The 23,222-nt window shown below is 44.1% G+C and overlaps 1 protein-coding gene across 6 annotated transcripts in view; it reads left to right on the top strand.

Annotated features, from left to right (window-relative positions):
• NMNAT3 (nicotinamide nucleotide adenylyltransferase 3) overlaps window positions 1–23,222 on the top strand; it is a 110,326-nt gene that overhangs the window by 81,937 nt on the left and 5,167 nt on the right. For 3 of the 6 annotated variants that reach the window (XR_002126378.1, XR_002126380.1, XR_002126379.1), the window contains exons 3-6: window positions 5,648–5,831; window positions 10,827–10,909; window positions 17,685–17,794; window positions 21,234–21,311. Coding sequence is in view for 2 of the 6 variants with exons in the window: in XM_019663920.1 (XP_019519465.1) it covers window positions 5,648–5,831; window positions 10,827–10,909; window positions 17,685–18,025 (608 nt within the window). In the remaining 4 variants the exon portion in view is untranslated. Of the gene's footprint in view, window positions 1–5,647; window positions 5,832–10,826; window positions 10,910–17,684; window positions 18,366–21,233; window positions 21,312–23,222 lie in introns of those variants that run through there. The other 3 variants (XR_002126381.1, XM_019663920.1, XM_019663921.1) reach the window with 3 other exon arrangements.

The raw sequence follows: 23,222 nt of genomic DNA on the forward strand, positions 1-23,222 counted from the left end.
TCATTTTATAACCATTAAAGAAATTAAACCTGTACTCAAAAAATTTCACATAAGTCAAACTGCAGTCTCATAAGACTTGACTGGTAAGTTCTACCAAATACTTAAGAAAAAAAAATGTTATTTCAATTATGTACAAGCTCTTTTAGAACACAGGAAAAGAGAGAACTCTCCAACATTTTTTATGAGGCTAGCATAACCTTGATACCAAAACCTGCTTAGGACATTAAGAAAACAGAAAATTATAGGCCTCTTTTACTTCTTAAAAAGAAAAAAAACTAACAAAGTGAATCTATCAATACATTAAAAAGATTATATATCTCGACCAAATCAAGTTTATCTCCGGAATGCAGTGTAAAAGATTAGAAAGTTAATCAACGGAATCCATTATATTAACTGACTAAACAGGAAAAATCACACAGTTATTTCAAGAGTTGCAGAAAAAATATTTGATAAAATTCACTTATGACAAAATCTCTTAAACTAGGGATAGCTGGGAACGTCTCTAAAAGTAAAATATTTGACAGGATAGAGCAGGCTAGACTGTAATGACAAAAACAAATCTCCCAATTTCAGGAGCTTAACACATAAAGTTTATCTCTGATGAGATAAATCCCATGTAGGTTCAGAAGATCTACAGGTCAGTTCCCTTCCAAGCTGTATCTCAGGGATCCTAGTTAGGCCCCATCTATGGCTTTGCTATCTTAATTATAGTTTTCAGATTCACTATAAGAAAATTGCAGGGGGTGACCAGTTAGTTAGTTGAAGCATGGTGCAGATAACACCAGGGTTGCTGGTTTGATCCCCTCATGGGCCACTGTGAGCTGCACCCTCCTTAAAAGAGTCAGCTATGCCTCTTTCAAGGTAGCATGAAAGCAATGTGTAACCAATGACCATGGCTGTTCCCCAATAAAAAATTTTTTGAAAATAAAGAAAATTGGAGGGTCATGCACAAGTTTTTATGGTCAACACTAGATGGGGCATACATCACTTCCACCCACACTCCATTGAATATAACTCAGTTAACATGAAACCCAACCTATTTTCAAGAGGAACAGAAATATTAGTTCCCTATGTGCCCAGAAAAAGTAAAAATAATAATGGGTCTTATTGAACACATGACATTATTTCAGCCACAACTGAAAAAGAGTATCTACAGAAAACTTGCAGCAAGCTCCATATGTACTAATGAAACTTGAAATCTTTTTTCCTGATAGTGGGAATAAGATAAGGATGCCTGCTAACACCGTCTCTATTCAGCATTATGCTAGCAGTCTTAAATGATGCAACAAGAAAAACAAAAGGTATAAGGATTGGAAATGAATCAGCAAAATGGTCAGTATTTTCAGATGGTACTATTTTGGACATAGAAGATTCAAAAGACTGCAGATAAACAATTAGAATTATTATAATATGAGAGTTTAGCAAGTTTACTAGATATACATTCAAGATACCCAAATCAATATTTGGGCTGTCGGAAAAGTCATGACGCGCGTTTGCAACAGATGGCACTAGTTCATTTTTGGAAGTACTAGAATCATTCACATCTATGTTATTGCTATGTCATTTGACAGCTGACAGTTCTAGCTTCATTCTAAAAAAAAAAATTTGAGCGATTTGGTTAAGTTTTGGAGATTTTACAACAAGTTGAAGATGGAAGACCAAACTGCATTTTGCCAGTTTTACTGTTTTACTTCCATAAAGGGAAAACACGTGCCAAGCTTCTGAAAAGTTGCATAAAGTTTACGGTGACAATGCTCTACAAGAACGCAGTGCCAACGATGGTTCACGAAATTCCATGCTGGTGATTTTTATCTCAACGACACTCCTTGATCAGGGAGGCCCACCAAGGTTGATGACAACAAAGTAAAGACATTGATCGAGTCAAACCCACGTTACACGACACAAGAGATTGCAGAAACATTGAACATCCGTCATTCAAGCATTCACGACCACCTGAAGAAGCTGGGATACATAAGCAAGCTTGATATTTGGGTTCTGCCTGAACTCAAAGTTTATTTGATGACACGTATAAACATCTACAGTGTGCTCATTAAACGTGAGGAAAATGATCCTTTTTTGAAGCAACTGATAACTGGTGATAAGAAGTGGATTGTTTACAACAATGTGGTGTGCAAACAGTCTTGGTCCCAACGTGATGATTTGCCTCAAACGACATCGAAAGCAGACATTCATCAGAGGAAGGTTATGCTCTCAGTGTGGTGGGATTTTACAGGTGTCACGTTTTTCGAGCTCCTACCAAGGAATCAAACAATCAATTCGAATGTGTACTGTCAGCAGTTGGACAGTTTGAACGAATCCATCATCCAGAAATGTCCAGAGCTTGTTAATTGTAAAGGAGTTGTGTTCCATCACAACAACGTGAGACCACACACAAGTTTGATGACCTGTCAAAAATTATTGGAGCTTAGATGGGATGTGTTGCCACACCCACCATACTCGCCTGACCTTGCGCCATCAGACTTCTACTTGTTTTGCTGTCTTCAAAACTCCTTGCGTTGTATAACGTTCAACTCAGATGAGGCTGTAAATCAGCACCTTGTTCAGTTTTTCGCAAATAAAGACAGGTCCTTCTATGAACAAGGAATTATGAAGCTCACTGAAAGATGGCAAAAGGTTATCGAACAAAACGGGCAATATAGCATTGATTGATCTTTGTTCTTTATATAAATAAATGACCTTTGAAAAACATAGATGAAATACGTCATGACTTTTCCAACAACCTAATCAATATATTTCTACATATCAGCCACAAACAGGAAAAAAGTTTTGTTTTTTTAAAATGCCATTTATAGTGGCATCCAAAAAACCAAGTACCTGGGAATAAATCTTACAAAAGATGTGTCAGTGCTGTACAAGAAAAATTGTACAACGTTAGAGACATTTAAGAAGACCTAAATAAATGGAAAGATGTACCATGCTTGTGGATTGGAAGGCTCAATATTGTAAAGATGTCAGTTCTTCCTAAGTTGAATTATAGATTCAATTCAATTCCTATCAAAATTTCAACAGGTTTTTTTGGGTTGTAGGTGGGGGTTCATTTTTGTGGAATTTGACAAGTTCTTTCTGAAATGTATATGGAAAATGCAAAAAGCCAAGAATTACCAAGACACTCTTGAAGAAGACAAGGTGGGAGAATTTGCTTAACCAGATATCAAGATGTATAATAAAGCAACATTAAGCAAAGCAGTGTGACATTGCACTAGGACCGGCAAATAGAGCAAGAGATCAAAACAGAGAGTAGAGAAACAGGCCCATGCACAGGTGGACGCTTGACCTTTGACACAGGTGGCAGTGCACAGCAGTGAGGTGGAAGGGGCCTTTTCGGTAAATGGAATAATTGACTATCCAAACGGAAAATAACTTAATAGGATTCACATCATGCACAAAGACCCAAATGTGAAAAACAGAACGATAAACCTTTTATGAGCTAATATAGGAAAATATCTTTATAGTACAAAATGTACTAACCATTAAGGAAAAGACTAATAACCCAATTACATTAAAATGAAGAACTTTTGTTTTCAAAAAGATTCTATAGAATTGTACACTTGAAACCTATGTAATTTTACTAACCATTGTCACCCCAATAAATTTAATTTTAAAATAATAAAAATAAATATTCTCTAAAAAGAATAAGACAAGCCATAAAGTGAGAGAATATATTTATGACATATATAACCAACCACAAAGAGCTACTACTTGGAATATATGAAGTATTCTACAAATCAATGATTAAAAGGCAGACAACCCAAAATATGGGCAAAAGATTTGAACAGGCCCTCCCCAAAAAATTAACCTTGAATGTTTAATGATATATATGAATAAATGTTCAGCCTCACTAGTAAGCAGGAAAACAAACATTAAAACCATGATGAGATTTAACTACACCTGTATCAGATTGAGAAAACCCTGAGAATAACCCCATATGTCATAATGTGGAGCAAATGAAACTCATACATCACCGGTTGAAGGGTAAGTCACTACAACCACTGTTGAGCATCATCTAGTAAAGCCAAAGACACACCTAGCATGTGACTTAGCAGCTCCACTCTTAGGTATGTATCCTAAGAAACGTGGGTCTGTGTGCACAAGGGGACTTGTGCAAGGATTTTCATAGCAACTTTATATTTATCCAAAGCCAGAATCCAACCAAGTCCATCAACAGTAAAATAGATCAATTATTTGGTATATGATCATGCAATGGAATGTTATGCAGCAATGTAACTTGTGGTTCTATGTGAACTTTACTTACATAAAGTGAAAAAGAATTAACGAAAATACATTCAATGTGATTCCATTTATAAAAGTTTCAGAAGCAGGCAAAATGGATCTATGTTTTAAGGCTGCATAAATACATGAAATACATTTATTCATAACATGTTAATAATAAAGGTAGTGCTATGTAGGAAAGCAAGAGAATTAATATAAAAGTAAGAACAGTGATTAACTGGCTCAGTTGGTTAAGAGCTCACTCAGGAGTGCGAGCTCTGAGCAACAGGGTCACTGGTTTGATTCACGGCCTGAGCTGAGCTGCTGCTGAACTGCCAACAGATGACAGGATGGCTCAACTGAAAAAAAAAAAAAAAAGAATAGTAATTAACTTCCATTGTGATAGGAAACTTCTGGTGTGCCACAACGGTTCTGTATATTAACCTATTAATTCGTGATGATTATAGTAGGATATGATATACTTTATAACTCTTCGTCAAACCATATGTGTTTTATGCCCTTTTATGTGCATGTTATATTTCATAATACAATTTTTAAAAAATATATACTAAATCAAAATATTATCTCACTATGTAAACATTATCCTTACCACAAGGTCCTGCCAAGCAGATATTATGCCATTTTACAGATAGGAAAACTGAAGTTCAAATGGCGAAGTATTTTATGTTTTCAAATAGCTTGGTAATTTGCCTAAGGTGTCCTGTGGTGGTAGCTGGGCTCCCACCCAAGGCTCTTTGAGTGGCATGCATACTCTACATGATGGTTTTCTGTAGCTTCTACAATGTCGCTATTGCTCAAACTTAAAACCCCCATTCTCCAGACCCTGAGCCATACAGCATTGCTAATCAGCGCAGCCCATGCCTTTTCCAAAGTAAGCCTTCCCATTCCTGTAGCAGCACATTCCTCCGCAGCCCGTGGTGGGCTTGTGCAGTCAATTTACTTCCATCACCCACCCACCTGCTTCATGCTAAATCCCATCCCTTCATCTTTGATCCACAGAATCCACTATTTGACTAAGAAACTATTTGTACCTATTGCCCCCTTCATGATTAGAGGATGAGCATACCTCTGGTAAGTCCCACAGCGGGAAGCCATGGTGTTCCTCCCACCTACTCTGACCTGAACTATCCACGCTGCTCTCTGGGAGTCTCGTCTGACTTCACCCTCATAGCCTTCCTCTTAGAAGTATTACTCTGGATTGTAGAAAACTAGAGGACAAGCACATGGTCCCTGAGGTGGCCTTTACACTGGCCTGAGGGAGCTGGCCACTCAGGAGAGAATGCCATGGTCTGTTCCCACCCAGGATGAGGCATGGAGATTGTTAGCACCTGCCTGAATTCAGGCTGCCAGGTGGGGAGCGTTTGTCCGTGCAACACCACTGCTCTCCCTTGCCTAGGAATGTACCAGGTGATCGGGGGTATCATCTCTCCTGTCAATGACAACTACAGGAAGAAAGACCTCGTGGCCGCCCAGCACCGAGTGGCCATGGTCCGGCTGGCGCTGCAGACGTCCGACTGGATCCGGGTGGACCCCTGGGAGAGTGAGCAGGCACAGTGGATGGAGACAGTAAAGGTGTTGAGGTAACAGTGGATGTGCTTGTGTGTGATGACCAGGGGCTACGGGATGTGTCTGCAGAGCCCCCGGGGTGAAAGGTAGGGATAGAGTGCTGAGTGGGGCTTCAGCTAGGCCTTCTCAGCCAACATCCAGGAAGTGCCTCGCCCTAGAGGGAGAAAGACCCACAGACTCACATTCCCAAAGAGGTCCTGAGTGAAGAAAACCCTAAACCGCTGTCCCTCAGACGCACTTTGTGGAAACGCCGTCTTGCTACTGCCCCCACCTAGTAACTCTGTGACTTTAGGCACTTAACTTCTCTGAGACACATTTCTCACTTGCAAAACAGGGACAATACAACCTAATGAGGATTTTTAAAGACCTAAATAACTTTTCTGACCCAGAACCACATAAGAATATTCAGTAAATGGGACCTTTTCTTATTGTCATCATTGAGTAGGTTGAAAACTGCATTTACATAATAAGCCATCTTTTCTAATTATATAAATCTTGTATTCTATAAATCTAGACTTTAAAATGGGGAGAAAAAACTATGAATCCAGAAATAGTTACACAGGGGGTTCCCCCCCTCCCCTTTTGGAATTGCTGTATAAGTAATTTGCAGCATAAGTAATTTGCTGTTTAAAAGCCCTGGCAAGCCCTGCATGTTAAGACCATGGGTCACTGACTCGTGTGTGGGAAACGGTACTGGGAGTTTGCTAGAGAAGCAGGAAGTCCCACCTGTCCTGGCTGTCAGAGGGGATTGTGAGATGGGGCTGCCTCACTCCTAATGACAGCCAGCTCTGCTGGAAGGAATTGCAAATTGTGGACTGCGTTTCTTAATCTATTGAGAATCACAAGGGACAGGGTCAGATAATTGGCAGGTCTGTTCATAATCTGTTTTGACTTTCATTTTTTACTTCTCTTCAAAGTAACTTGAAAGAAAAATGTTTACCTTTTTAGTAAAGGTAAACATTTAGTTTCATATCCTGATTCTTATTATTTACTTTTTACTGGGGAAAGAACCAGCTGGACGCATTCAGCAGTTGCAGTGTTACTTCAGAACCTGTTGCCAAATTAAAAGGAGAGCAAATATGAAATGATTGTTAGGACACAAGCACTCTCTCTCTCTTTTTTTTAACATAAGGAATAAATTTACACTTGTATCATCCTTTCAGAATAAGCCATTATAGTCAGCTCTCATTTATCTAGGCTAACAGAGGGGAATAAAAACAAAACAATAGATAATCCAACAAATCATTTAGCTTTAAGATGTAGTCAGAGATAGACAGCCGAGGTCCTCCTCCACCCCAGGCCTAGGTTTTGGAGCCCAGTTTACTAGCTAAGTGACTCGATCTAAGTGAGTTAGCCTCTCTCTCTCTGAGTCTCAATTCTTCACCTAATAAAACAGGGATGATACCACCTACTTTCCTGGGGTACTATGTGAATTAAATGAGGTGGCGTAGGCAAAACACCTGGTTTATGTTAGGTGCTTGATAATGTCAGCTAACTTCCCTGCATCCTTAACACGAGCCCGTAATTTAGCCTCAAAACAGATAAGCCATTCCCAGATAAATAGGAACCCACTACAGTACTGCATATTATCATTAATGCTCCTGTTGCAAAATGCAGGCGTGAGTTAAGATTTTACTAAACACATTGTTTTTCTTTTTTTCTTTTTTTTTACTACATCCTTTAATCGAGTGCTTCTTAGCCCTGGCTAAACGTTGAATCACCTAGGGAGCTCTCAAAAGCATCCATGCCTGAGTCTTACCCTAGAGAATGAAATGTCACTGGTCTGGGCAGGGCATCAGGGTTTTTAGGAGCTCCCTGGTGATTTTAACCTGTGGCCAGGATTGAGACCACAGCCTCAGTCACCAAGTACTGCATGTGAATCAGGCTTTTGATTTGAACTGAGATCCATCCAAACCAGTGGTCTCAACTCTGCTTGTAGGAATCACCTGGAAAGCTTCTTTTTTTTTTTAAGAAAAAAATGCTCAAATACCCCCTCCCCCAAGATTATGATTTGTCTAGGGTAAGGTCTAGGTATGGGTAATTTTTAAAAGGTCTCCAAATGATTTATTTTGTGCAGCCAAGGTTGAGAATCCACTGATAAAAATAGTCAATACCATTTTATCAGATACCTGATTAAGATTTTTTCTTTTCACTATTTAGAGAGAGCTTCATCTCCAATGTGTATTCATTGCATTAGAAAATTTGTTTGGTTACTAATGCTTTGCTAAAACCACCAAAAGAACTTTTTTTTTTTTAAGATTGAAAAGCTGGTTAAAATTCTTGACTTTAAAAGCATGGTAGAAGTCTACCCCACCCTTTGTATCTTCTTAATAGAGTCAAAAGTGAATTTACATCATAGTGACAATAACAAATGTCACTAGGAAGTTAACTCATTGTGGGATTTATTGGGGATTCTTTTTCTCCTTATCAGGCTGCTTATTTTTACTCTAAATTTTAAAAATCTAGGCCAGCTTTCATGCTTTAAGGTCATTTGATACTTATCTCACTGGCCTTTTCCCCATCTTGTGAGGTGAGGGCCCTGGTGACACAGTGCCCCATGATGTGGTCCATCATCATCATCATCTTTGCAAACATGATCTTATGTTGTCCTCACTTTACAGATGAAGAAACGGGTTCAGAGAGGCTAAATTAACTACAGCCATACAACATAAACAAGTGGTGGGGCCCCAGTCTATTCGACTCTGACACCATGCTTATGGCCGTCTTCAAAACCAGGGATCTACAGGTAGAAACATGGCGTGGCTGACCTTGCTCCTGCCACAGTGACCCTCTGATCGGGCGTCCCTGGAGACCAGTGGTGCTGCTGAGGACGCAGAGAATGTGCTGCCAGTCAGCCTCAGGGCCAGGGCTGGGCACACCAGAGTCCACTCAGGCAGGCAGGAAGAGGAAGTAGGGTCACTGCCCCACGGAGGCAGAGTGGAGGTCTGTGAGGAAGAGGCATTCGGCACTGAAAGTAATCATTTGAACACCAGGGTTCAGAGATCCAGCTAATATTCCAAGGTGGGTCAACTTGACCTGGGAGCTTCAAGGTAGGTAAAGTAAAATGTCAATCACCACCTTTTATTGATCGCCTATGTGTACCAGGTGCTTTCACACATGTGCGATCTAGTCAGCTCCTAACCCTGAGAAGTAGGTGGGCTTAGCCTCATTTTATAGATGAGGGAATGGAGGCTCTGATAGGGTTAGTAACACATTTAAAGTCCTACAGTTAGAGAGTGGAGTTGAGATGCAAACCTACTTCAGTTTGATGTGAGATTCCATACTAACCCAGGAGTGAATCCTCAGAGACAGAGTTTACTGAAATCAAAGCAGCAAGAACAATATGGGAACACAGCTAGCCCGTAAGATGACTCAGCTGAGTCTCTGAGGTCATCAGAAAGGACTTTGGACCAGAATTAAATGTATTTATTCATTCACTCCTTCCATTGTTCCTGAATTCAGCCAACTGTAGGTTAGCCATTCATAGGTACTAAGACTATAAAATGAATTAAATGAGCTCCTTATTCACAATCTAATGGGGAATCTAGACTAGGAGCAGTGGTAATAATAACAGCTGATGTTTGTTGGGCACATTCAGTGCATGGGTCAGTGCTAAGTTCTTCAATTAATCCTCACAGCTGCTCTCTGGGGTAGATATTGTCATTATGCCCCATTCTATAGACGAGGAAACTGGAGGCAGATGGCTTAAGGAACCCACCAAGATCTCACAGCTACAAGCTGGCACCAGAAATTTAACCCAGGCAGTCTAGCTGTAGAACTTCACTGAGCCTTCCCCCAGTAATAATCAGCATCGAACCACTTCCCCAGCATTTGGCAGGTTAAAAGCGCCTCCTCTAGCATAGTCTAGTGATACTGACGGAAATAAGGCCGGCATTAACTTTCATGACCAATTAACAGACAAGGTCAGTGAGGCCCTGAGAGTGCTAGTGACCCATCCAGGATCATACGAGCAGGAGAACCTAAACTTGAACCCACCACCTCTGGCTGTAAAGCACATGCTTTTACCACCAGGCACTGCTCCCTCCCAACTATAGCTCTTGTAAATGCATAGTACAGTAGGTAGAAGGTAGAAGATCAAATTAATATGACAAAGCGATTACCTTTGTTTGATTTTAAAAAAGAAGATACATACAGGTATCTCTTGATTTGCAGAGGATAAAATGCTCAAAGAGCCACGCATGCCAAATTGGTGCCTGTCTAATCACGTTTGAAATGCTAACATGTAATAAGATTTGCTCTGTGCTGCACACTGTTCAGTGCACTTTGCATGGACAGCTCCTTTAATCTTCATAACAACACCAGAGGCAGGCACTATTATTATTCCTTGATTTGCAGATGCTGAACCATCCACACAGAGACCTGAAGCCACGGGCCCAGGGTCACACAGCCTGCCTGTGGGGGAACTGGGAGTCCACCCGAGCAGCCTGACTCCCAGCCAGATGCTTAGCCATCACCCTCTGGTGTCCTAAGATACTGACTTAACCTGAGAGTGAGCATCTCCTTTGAGATCCGGCTGGTGGCCACATACTGTGCCCGCGCCTACTGTGTAGTAGCTCATTTGCCTTCACAAAGGTCTAAAAAGTCGGTGTTATTATCCTGGTCTTACAAATGAAAATTTGTATTTTGAACTCAGGTCTGTCTGATTTTAATAACCCATGTCTTTATTCCCTACTCAACTTTTAAAAAAGTGAGATAATTGAAAGAAAATGTGGAAAAGGAGTAGAAATATGCTCCTTTCACCCAGGACTCACAGAAGGCAGTGAACTGTCTTGGATAGGGGGCTCTGTGAGGACTCCATGGCAGCTGCTTTCTGTCCCAACACCTGGCACAGGGCCTGGCACATAGTAGGCCCTCAGCAAATGTTTGTGGAATGAGTTACCTTAAATGGACGAAAGCAGGCTGAGACTTACAATCTGAGAGCCCCTCGGTGGCTTTGGGGGGACTATTGGCAGAATAGACACATCCTGAGCTGTATGTTTACAATGCAGGCATCACCATAGTCAGCTGCTCGGATCTCTGCCCCGGACGGAAGGCCCAGACCACAGCAGGAGTGTCTCCCTGGCGCCCGCAGGTAGGTGCTGACCCCACTGACCCCCTCGTCAGTGGGAGGGACAACTGACAGGAGTCACAGCCCTCTGGGCACAGATGAGGATTTTAAGGCTGGCCTGATGGGGTGACACTTCCCAGTTTGAAAGGTCAAATTAAACAATCCGCCACCACCCCTTATACATGGTCATGCTAATTGGAGATTTTCTACCGCAAAGGAGTTTCCTTTTGTGACTTGTGCTTGTGACATGGATTACAGTCAGGGCCACACAGGCATAAACAGGGTAAGTGATAATGGGGTCCTTTTAAAAGCCTTAGACTTCTTGTTTTGTTTTTTTAGGGTGTTTTTTTCCCTTTTTGAATACAAAATGTGCCATTATAACCCTTAAACTGAGAGACTAATACTTATCGCAGTGTAACTCCATGGTTTACTCAGAAGAGGAAACCTATTTTAAAGAAACTTTAAAGTTGATTTGGATGATCCTTTCAGTTCGTAACCCTGGGTTTCTACCCTGTGGTCCATTCCTGGTGTGTGATGGAACCTTGTCAGCTGTGATTTCAAAGTACCTTCTTTCTCTAATGGCAGCCCTGGTATTGGGGGTCAAAGGCATAGCCCCCTCATGCAAACAAACCGGAGCACTGGGTGCTGGGAGGGCAGGATGTGACACCAGCAGTGTCACTGGTCCCACTGAGCCCAGATTCCAGCAGGTGCATCTGCCGGGTTTCCTGCTGTGCCTCTCTCAACTTTGGTCGGTGGGACACTGTTTCCAGATCAGGAGGCCTTGGGAATGTCACGGGAAATCTACAGTGATTTCTTCACTGCAGGACTTTTCAGAACCTTTACTTCGTTCATGTGCATTGGGACTACAAGAAAGGGAAATAACAGTCATGTTCACATTTTGATCATGGAATTCTTGTTAATGGTATTTCTGAGAACGAACGCTCCGCGGAACAGACTGGGAAACACTCGCCTAGAAGGACTTGAAAAGGCCACCAGGCCCTAAAGCAGCGGTTCTCAACCTTCCTAATGCTGCGACCCCTTAATACAGTTCCTCATGTTGTGACCCCCAACCATCAAATTATTTTCGTTGCTACTCTATAACTGTAATTCTGCTACTGTTATGAATCGTAATGTAAGTATCTTTTTGTTTTCCGATGGTCTTAGGCGACCCCTGTGAAAGGGTCGTTCGACCCCCAAAGGGGTCGCGACCCACAGGTTGNTTTTCGTTGCTACTCTATAACTGTAATTTTGCTACTGTTATGAATCGTCATGTAAATATATTTTTGTTTTCCGATGGTCTTAGGCGACCCCTGTGAAAGGGTCGTTCGACCCCCAAAGGGGTCGCGACCCACAGGTTGAGAACCGCTGCCCTAAAGGGTTCATGCAGCATTCCCCAAATGCTGGCCTAAGGATCACTCACAGCAGAATCACCTGTGACGCTTGTTAAAAACACTAACTCCCAGGCCACACCCCAGACCTGAGTGGGAATGGGCTCTGGGAATTTGCATGTTTAATAGGCACTCTGGGATGTGCTTTACAGCCAGTTTAGGGAACTGCACACGGGAGCAGGAATCTGAGAAAGAAGGTGTTATAGAGCCTCCTGTGTAATCAGCATATCCAGTGCTTATTATGGTCCTCTGGCTTCTGTCTGCCTCTCCTCCGCTGACTGTGTGGGCCCATCTCCACTGTGTGCCAGCCATGAGCCCCGCACAGGGTTCATTCGCAGCCTCCTGCCTCCTTGCTGAATCATCTCTGGCTCAGCGTCACTCCTACTAGGATTCTAGAGATGCTCACTGAGCAGCCCCCTGGACCAGGCTCTGGGCTCAGGCTGAGGACAGAGACAGCCCGCCCCAGCCCCTGAGCTGAGCTGGAAACGGGGGTGAGTCCAGGCATGGATTAGGAAGGTTGCCTGAAGGAGGAGACACCTGTGCCGACGCGCTAGGATCAGTAGGTTATCTGAGGTTGGGGGCATTTCCGGGCAGAAGGGCAGCTGAGCAAGGCGCGAGGGCAGGAAGCAGCACAGGCGCTGGGGCAGGCGGGAGCTTCCGGTGAGAGGCAGGGGTACCGCCCTCAGGCCCCCAGCTTCTCACACTTCGCCTCTCCGCAGTTGCCTCGGGAACCCCTGTCCTGGCTCTTCGCCCCACCTGTTCCTCCCTCCCCTTCCCTTCTTGGCTCCCCTGTTGGAAACCTCTCTGTCCTGTGAGACCTTCTCCGTGAAACCAGTCTCAGCGGCTTTCGTTGAGATAGGCTCTCTCCCCCTCCCTCTGCCAAAGCTCATCCCACATTCTTTCCGGATTAATTTTTCTAGGGGCTGCTAGCCTACTCCGCTTGTCCCCGTAATGTTGGGGGTTTGTCCTGTATCCTCTTTCTGTCTGTTCAAACCCGAAATCGTCTTCACCTTGTTGAATGAAAAGTGGGCTTTTCAGTTTACCAGAATATATCAGGGACTTGAAGAAACGTTACGCCACTTGCTTGAGATAGCCCCCTCCTAGGAACCTGGCCGAGGAAATAATTAGAAATTGGGACAAAGATGTATGCAGAAAGATGTTTATCACAGCAATTTTTGCTGTGATAAATGGCATAAAAATAAAATGTTTAAACATAAGGGAATGTATACATAAATTATACTTAAATTATACTATATACATATGATGAAGTATCTGTTACACAAGAGGTTTTCATGGTATAGAGAAGTGCTTATGAGGCAAGTGGGAAAAATCAGGATACAATACTATCTTTAATCTCAAGTATATAAGAGTATGTAGATATACTGTCACATCTATGTGCATGTCTAAATCAAGAGAAAGGATTTTTTTAAATACACCAAAATATTGACGATTTTTATAGAAAGCAGAATTATTATTGTTGCTGCTGTTGTTTTGTTCTTTAAATACTTACATATTTTCCATGTTTTCCATAATCGATACAGATTTCATATTTGTAATCAGAAAAAAAAATACTAGAGCGATTTAAAACAGGAAGGTGGGGTTTTTCTCAGTGTAAGTTTGGCCTTTGATGAGGTGGCGTGTACGTTACTAGTGACATATTTCCAAAGGACCACTTTGTGTGCTATGTATTTTATCGTGTGCTGCTTTACTCTAGGAATGCAAGTCACGGGCTAAGCTCAGCATTTTCTGGCTGCCGAAGCCCTGCTCTGCCCCTCAAGCCTGTGATTTGCAGTCCTCCTTGACCTCACCAGGGTCCTGTGGGTTACTTGCTGCATTCTGGGCTACTTGGGTGTCACACCGGGATGGATGGTGCCTGGGTCCTCTAACAGACCCACTGTGCCTGTCTTTTGTGAAGGTGGTCACCGCCCTTGGCTAATGGGGCTGAGCACAGCTCAGGGACCTTCCGAGGACTCCCTTTCCATTTCACCCTGACTGTTCCGAGGTGGCCTTGTCTGGTTAATTTGAGTGCTGCCCTACAGTTGCCAATACCTGGCTTCATCTCTGGTGTCCTCCTGTTTAGACTCAGAAGTCCCACACACCCGTGTGTGTCTGTGTGGTCCACAAGGCAGTGTCCATACCCTATACAAAGCAGGAAACTCACATAGCATTCCTTCCCTCTCTCAGTTTCCATAAGTTCCGCAAGAGATTTTATCATGCCCATTTTACAGCTCAGGAAGCAGGCCCATCTGCTCTAACTATCCCTGAATCCTAGAAGGTCTGAAATTTGAACCCAGGGCTGGCTGACCTCAGGGTGGTGCTCTTTGATATCAAGGAGGGCCACTGGACATTCAAAGAAAAGGTCCTGGTAGTACTGCTTCATGTTCTATGTAAATATCTGCTTCATCTGATTTTCAAAGCCTATGGCTATTCAAAGAGAGCACATGGCCTGAAAATGACAATGACATCCTATTTATGTCACTGTGTCACTGTTAAAATGAATCACATTGTTGCCTTTATTCAACACCTGAGACTTGCGTACTTTGGACTTGGACAGTCAGAGCCGCTCAATCTGAAGATCTGGTTGCAGTAATGTGAGTGGATCTGAAAGGGGTGTGTGCATGCCCCTGGGAGGCGTGATGGCAGGGCTGCCCAGAGCTGGGGTCTGAGGCACATGTCGCCCGATTAAGACGTGTCTTTGACTCGAGGAACAGGGATGGGATGAGCACTTGTCCCCTGTAGGCAAAGTCTCGGAGTGAATCATTTTTCTTACTGTCATCATTAATGAATCAAACAGTATCTAATATTGAAACTCATATGTGGAAATCATCCCCACAAAAATCTGGGAGAAGAAGGGGGTGTCTTCTCTGTTCGCTAACCTGTAAACTGGGAAGGGTGCCCCAGGCCTCAGGAGGCCCTGGGAAGACCATATAAAAACCACCAAATTGTTACATTATCTTGCTAAATTATTTTGCTATATTACAATGGTTTAATAAATAATTCAACCATTAAATAATTATCTTGCTATATTACAGTGGTTGAATAAATAACAAATTAGAGTAAAACCTCACAGATTAAAACCTCAAGTCCACATATATGTTGTGAGCAATGGGACCAGCCCAAATTAGTGAAAAGTTCGAGTTATTGAATATTTTTTAATGGTTTTAAAAGGCCAGGCGTTAGGAGATGCCCCATAATTGTTCGAAGGATGATGTATGGAAGAATGGATTGGTAGATAAGTGGATGGATGGATGGATGGATGGATGGATGGATGGATGGATATCACACTTGCTCTGTCCCAAGCACTGTTCTAAGTACTTTCCATTTGTAAGTTCATTCTAAAATAATTCTATGGGATAAGTACTGTTAATATCCACACTTTCCAGTTGCAGTCACTCCGCTGTTGAATGGCAGAGCCAGGATTTGGATCTAAGGTGTCTGGCTCTAGAGTCCTAGTTCTTATAAATGTTTGAATACCATTTCGTTATACTAATAGTCTGCTGCTAGAGGGTTTGAAAAGTGTGTTTCTGTAATTACCTCTGCTGAGTCAACAAGTCCAGTGCCCACCATTTCATAGATTGGGAAACTGAGGCCCAGAGAAGGAAGGATTTTGGCTCCAGCCCCAGAGTAGCCTGTGCCCAACTGAGGCTGGAACTCAGACCTCCCATGACACCTCCAATTTCTCACTTTCCATTCCAGAGCTGGTCTGGTGCTCCTTTTTAAACTCATCTCTCTGGTCCATGTCCAGGTTCCTTTGAAGGTTCCGGAATAGAGGAGCCTAAACTGACCACTCACATCAGGTTTTCCCCCAGCAGATGCTGTCCCTGAAGCCCCATCCAGCTCAGGTTTCATGGCGACTGAGTGATGTCAGTGCTCTAGGAGCCCAGTTGTTGTTTTTTTGTTGTTGTTTTTTAAAGATTTTTATTGGGGAATTGGGGGATGGGAACAGTGCTGGGGAATTGGGGAAAGGGGAACAGACAAGTTGCTGTCGTCTCTGTTCTTCAGTCTAGTTGTGGAGGACGTTGCTTCACTGGCCCAAGTTGGCACCATCATTGCGCTCTTCCCAGATGAGGCAGATCAGTCACCGGCTTCTGGACGGCCGCTCACGGCGGCTGCTGGCCGCTCACACTGGCTGCTGGCCACACACGGTAGCCCATGGCAACCCACTGCCACAGGGGCTGCAGCCTATGCCGTCGCCAGTGACTCACGGCAACCCAGCTCCAGGTTGAGCTGTTGTTCAGCATCTTAGCTGTAGAGGGCAGTGTCACTGGCCCTCATTTGTGGGATCCGAACCGGGGCCCTCTGGCGTCCCAAGCCAGTTCTTAACTATTGCGCCACTTGGCCGGCCCAAGGAGCCCAGTTTTTGCTTTTTACCGAAGCTCGAATCCACCTCCAGAAAGACCAGAGATCCAGCTGGTTGATTCTAACATGGACTTGATTTTTCCTTTCCAGATTAGCCCAGTCAAAAGGGGACGTGAATGTGAACTGGGGCCAGAAAAATAGAGAAAGGGCTTCTCGATTCTGATGCATGTTCAATTCCTGCCAGCAGGCGGCAGCAGGCGGCTGCAGAGCCCTGCAGTTACAAATACCCCACCTGGCGCTGGCTGTCAGGTTTGAATACTGACCGTTCTGCTGCCCCAGAAGAGTGACTTCATGCAAGTGACTTCACGCTTGCCTCTCTGTGCCTCAGTTTCCCCCTCCGAAAAATGGGCACAACAGTAACGCCTACCTCATGATGTTGTTCTGAAGATGAAATGAGATTATACACATAAAGCACTTTGCGATAGCTTTCATAGTGAGCACCCAGTAAATGTTAGGTCTTTTATCATCACAATCACCATTCTGTTAGAACAAATGCCAAGGAATTATCCACATTGATCAGTTGTTCTAGAGCTTTATTTTTTTGAAAACAGATGAAAAGGTCACTAGCTGGGAGTCTTAGAGACCTTTTGATTATCCAACAATCCTTTATAATTAACCTTTATGATGAGATCTTACTTATAAAAGTACCAGGAGTGACAGCTGAAATAGATTTTGATAAGGGCAGTAACTTAACCTGAGGACCTAGTGTTTTGATAAGCTTACCTTCTATCAGAAGATGGGGTTCTGTGCGCAGCCCGCCGCCTTTGAACCTCTCTGCAATGGGACCCAGAAACCACAGACATGTGACATAACACTGAAAATAAGAAACTGTTTTGTATTAATTGGCAGTTCATCAGTAACATTGTCTTATATCCCTGAAGTAGCTTCAGATTCATTTACATGCTTTTTCTTTTTAAGTCATGAACACACAGACATTGAGTCCCCAGTACATTCCAAGGAAAGCACTTTGTGAAAATTTCAAATGGGATATGTTATCTTTCCTGGCCATGACCCTTCGGTAACTTTGCTGGCATCCACCCTTGTTTTTCCAGCTGTGCCTGAACTGAAGCTCCTCTGTGGGGCAGATGTCCTGAAGACCTTCCAGACCCCCGACCTCTGGAAAGACGAGCACATCCAGGAAATAGTGGAGAAGTTCGGCTTGGTGTGTGTGGGCCGGGCGGGTCACGACCTAAAGGGGTACATCTCGGGCTCACCCATTCTGCAGAGGTACCAGCATAACATCCACCTGGCCAGGGAGCCCGTGCAGAACGAGATCAGTGCCACGCACATCAGACAGGCCTTGGGCCAAGGGCAGAGCGTGAAGTACCTACTTCCCGACGCTGTCATCGCCTACATCAAGGACCACAAACTCTATACCAGGGACAATTCCTAGAAAGGCAAGAGCGCCCAGAACAATGCAGGAAGGAGAGACAAGCTAGAGAGGGCCAGCCATGCCGCCTAAGGAGAGGGCCGTGAAGATCTTTGTTTCCCTTTTTCTTTTTTGCTTTTTTCATTTGTATTATTTCAACAATGATTTTACTTCTGGAGAGCCTTCTATCTCAGAAAGAGACACCTTCTTTTGGGAGGTGCAAGTGTCTGCATCACAAAGATGCACATTTATCCAAGAAGTTAGGATTGTGTGTCAGGTCATTAGGATTAGGCCAAAGCTCTCAGACCCTGTGGATGAAGAGGCCGTCTGATGTTGTAAATGGTAATTGTGGCCTGGGCACCGAAGGCGAAGGCGGGTCTGCGCACAGCAGGGGCCCCTGACAGTCAGATCAGAATTGCCCACAATGCATTTTTTTTGCTCAGACCAGGTTCAGCGTGCTGGTCTTGACCAGAGAGATTTGACAGGATGCTAATTACCAAATGGTGGGCTTTGTCAACTCCGTGTTTCAAACAAAATAATACTAATCTAGAAGTCAAAAATTTGGAAGCAGCACTTTGCTGATTTACATTGAATTTTCTGTTAGGAACCATGACTTGCCTGCCTCCTGGCCGTTGATAAAATTTACACTAAAATGTTTCTAAGGAGTGATCCTCCAACAATATTTTTGATACAGCAGATATTTTTAACACAGCTCTTCTATAAATGGCAGGGCCTCTGATTGCCAGGTTTCTAAAAAGGAACTGAGGTAAGACAGATGCCTTGACTGTTTTAGAGGATCTTTTTGAATGTTTTATGATTGCTTGCCTGTTTGGGTATTGAAAAAGGGCTAAATAATAAATTGACATCAAAAAGTACTAATGAAAAGTTTCTCGTTTTTCTTCCTTTGTTATATTATTAATGCCAGATGTACCCGCTGATGCTCTGCTTTTTAGCAACTCCATGCAATTGTCTACTGTTCTAATCAAACTGGCATGAATTTAAAAGTTTCTGTTCCCAAGTACTTGCCGTGGAGGAAACGATTGCTTTTTTTTTTTTTTTAAAGATTTTATTGGGGAATTGGAGGAGGGAAACAGCGTTGGGGAATCAGGGAAGGGAAACAGACAAGCTGCCGTCCCTTCATTCTTCAGTCTAGTTGTGGAGGACGTCGCTTCACTGGCCCATGTTGGTATTATCATTGTGCTCCTCCTAGGTGAGGCAGTCACTCGCCAGCCATTGGACGCCTGCTCACGGCAAGACGCAGCTCACGAAAGCGCATGCCAGCTGCTGGCCAGCCCCTCGTCGGAGACTCACAGCAGCCCAGCTCCAAGTGGAGCCATTATTCACCATCTTAGCTGTAGAGGGCGCAGCGTCCCTGGCCCCTCAGTGTAGGATCCGAACCGGTGCCCCGCTGCTCAGAGCCAATGTCCCAAGCCAACTCCTAACCAATGCGCCACTTGGCCAGCCCAGAAACAATTGCTTTTCAACACCGAGCAAAGGGTTCTGTAATCGGGAGCTCTGGGTAGATGGCCCTGTGTGAGTGGGCCCTTACAGACAGCACAGGAGCCTGGTGTGGCTTCAGGACTTGTCATCCCACTCATTTAGGAAGAGGTTTTGATTGGACTAATTCTGTTTGAGTTCACACTTCCTGCCCCAAAGCCTGAATGCATTCAGGATTTCCTTCTCCATACCTTTACCCTGGTTCATCCTTGGTACAGATTTAGTCATGCAGAATAACACAGGCTCAGTCAGAAAGGATGTAATACCTCCCCAAATATCCCAGTGTTTGCAAGTGTGTCATAACGGCAATGAGTGAACTAGGAAATTGGGTTCCTGGATCCAAAGTCGTGACACCTTCCTATGGGGGTTTCCCAGACCTCCACTGCTGGCCATTCCCCACCCTGATTGAGCTCTTACCCTCAAGAGGTCCCTAAGAACCTTGATAATGCAGGGAAATAGGAATCCAACAGCCTTGTCCAAAAGCTGCCACAGCAAGTTGTGTGACTTTAGCTCCCTTCCCTACTGTAAGCCTCAGTTTCCCAACCTCTAAAATGGGGAGGTTTGATTAGCCATTGTCTGTTCTCTTCCACCTCTGATTTTCTGTGTCTCTGAGTGCCTCTGACTCCAGCCTGTCCACCTTTCTTTGGGTCCAGTATCCTTCTAACCAGACTGGAAGCTCTCCAAGGGCGGGGGGGGGCTTTGTTTTGTTTGCTGATATAGCCTAAGTGCCTAGAAATTTCCTACTCCAAGCGTGGTCCCAAGCCACAGTATTTACATCCTCTGGTTAGAAATGCAGGCTCAGGCTCCATCCCAGACCTGCTGACTCAGAATCTGCATTTTAATAAGATTCCCAAGCCATTCAATGCACTGGCCTAAAACAGTGACTGTTACAATAAGTATACGTTTATTTTTAATAAGCTGAATGTATGATTGAAATTACATCCCATTTACTCTGGTGAATATCTCTGAGCAACGTTGCCCCACTGTTCTGTGCGGAGTATACACAGCAAAGGGGGGGGGGGAAGCCTGCACACAGCTGTGGTGTCCAGAAAAAGTGATAGAGAGGGAGCCTGTGGCAAGGTTTCCCAGTGTAGGCAGCACTGACATTCTGGGCCAGGTCATTCTTTGCTGTGGGAGGCTGTCCTGTGCATTGTAAGAGGATTAGCATCCCTGGCCTCTATCCATTAGATGCTGGTGGTACCACCCCCCCACACACAAACATACACACACTGTAACAACAAAAATGCCCCAGATATTGCCACATGTCCCCTGGGGCACCAAATAATCATCCTGGTTGAGACCCACTGGTTTAAGGACATGGCTGTGGGGGTGTATATATATATGAAGAGGGGTTCTCTGTTTCCCAAGAGGGAAAATCAGGAAGCAGCAGCTTTAAAATAGCCTCCTCTTATAAAGAACTAGTTTGGGGTCCGGCCGAGTGGCTCAGTTGGTTAAGAGCTCACTCAAGAGTTTGAGCTCTGAGCAACAGCGGTTCGATGCCCAGCCCGAGCTGAGCTGCCAACAGGTGGCAGGATGACTCAAAAAAAAAAAAAAAAAAAAAAGAACTAGTTTGGGAGACAGTCCCCACCACTCATGAAGCCATGTTTATCCTGGGGGACACAGTGCTGTTGATGGTAGAAATTAGAAGCCACATCCTTGACTCAGAGGCACCCCGACTTCAGCGTCCCTTTCCTTCTAGGTGCGCATAGTGGCTTTCTCTCCCATGTTTTTACAGGCTGAGGCTTCCAACATCCCTGTGCCCTCAGAACTGCCATTCAGGACCTGGCAAATGGAGACCGTCAATGAGTGGAAGGTCGTATTTTTAGGATTATCATTATGATGGTTGAAAATTCAAGATTCATGTATTCAAATCGTATGTATTGAGGACCTCTCACGTGCCAGGCACTAGATTAAACATCAGGCGTACAATAAAAAATAGTCACAGTCTCTCCCTTCTAAAAACTCACAGTCCCCTGGTTGATGGACAGGAATCAAATAATCACACAACTAAACATATGATTACAAACTGTGATGGGGGCTCTAATGGTGTATACACCGTGTGCTCTGACAGCCAGAGGCAGCAGCTTCCCCGAGAAACAAATGGAGCTTAAGCTCTAGCCTTTCTCTGGCTCAGGCTCTTTCCAACACACTTAGAGAGTCCCTAATTATGTGGGCGTCCGCTTTCATATTCATAATTTTTATTCCTTTTCTGAAAGGGGCCTTCAAAACTGTACAAAGTTTAGCCCTATAAAACATCAGGGGGGCCAGCCAAGTGGCTCAGCTGGTTAAGAGCACGAGCTCTAAGCAACAGGGTCGCCGGTTCGATTCCCACATGGGCCAGTGAGTTGCACCCAAGCTGAGCTGCCAATGAGCTGCCAACAGGTGGCAGGATGGCTCAGCTGGTGAGAGCACGTGCTCCTAACAACAAGGTTTCTGGTTCGATTCCCACTTGCGATGGTGGGCTACGCCCACCCGCCTCTAAGATTGAACACGGCACCTTGAGCTGAGCAGGCCATGAGCTGCCGACGGGTGGCCAGATGGCGACTGGACTTGAGAGCTGAGCTAGCTGTGCCCTGCACAACTAAGATTGAGGGACAACAACTTGGCTGTTCCCCTTCCCCAGTTCCCCAACACTATTCCCTTTCCCTGATGGCAGAGAAGAAAGGATGGATTTGAGACCTGAACGAAGAACTCACAAGACTTGGGGATGGGTTGAGGCCACTGGGTTTCAGAACGTACAGCGTTTACAAAGGCCCTGGTGCAGGAGAGGGCAAAATGAGCAGCGTGAGGAGCTCAATTCATTATCACCTTCTTAAAGATGGGTTTATTATCGTGGTGTGCACCTGACAGCAAATGCCCTTACATGCCACCATCGCCCTGTCTGCCTTTCCACAGGCTCAGGGTACCGGGCCCCACGAGGCTTGGAGGAAAGGCCTTCATCTCTGATTCATGGCTGTATCATAGCAAAACCTCCATTTCTGAGCCCTCACATTGTCCTCTTCTAAAATAGCCCAGTGAAACCATTTATGTATTTCTGTACTCTCGTTTTGTCTCGATTCACATAGCCTCTGTTTGTAAGTATCAGAGGAGAAAATACCTATCACCACCGTATCACCACCGTGCTCCTGATTTACTGCACTGACTCTGGCCTGCGGACAGATTTCACATTCCCTTCCATTCCCTCTGGCCTTCTTTGCATCTAGTTTGCCAGGGTGTTTTGTTTATTTTGCAAGAATAGTAAAACAGGGGTTTGGGCTCCTGGGTACATAGAATTTCTAGCCTTATGCTGCCCAGATGAGAGGAGCTCTGTAGCCCAGCCTGAGGAAAGAATTTTTCATTTTAATATTGTCTGTGTCGCTTGGGACAGAATGATGTGAGATCCCATTTTAAACAGCACCCCGGATTTGCAAGGTACATTTGGTGATTGGGTTGCTACAGGAATATGAGTTTCCTTATCCCCTCCTTGCACTTTCTATGCTAACAGAGTTTCTGCATTCCATTTTTTTGCAATGGCCTCCATGCATAGACTGTATTCAAATTCAGTCATGAGGTTATTTTCTTGAGCCAAAACCCAGCACTATAGATACATGTGTGTGTGTGACTAATAAACAATCTCTAATAATGCACCTAGGTCACACCACAGGCTATTTTTTAATTATTAAAATAACCCGAAAAGGACTTGTTCATGGCACCAAAGACTGAAAACTAGAAGGGACCCTAACAT

Source organism: Hipposideros armiger, unplaced genomic scaffold, assembly GCF_001890085.2.
Source record: "Hipposideros armiger isolate ML-2016 unplaced genomic scaffold, ASM189008v1 scaffold_410, whole genome shotgun sequence".
NCBI lineage: Eukaryota > Metazoa > Chordata > Mammalia > Chiroptera > Hipposideridae > Hipposideros > Hipposideros armiger.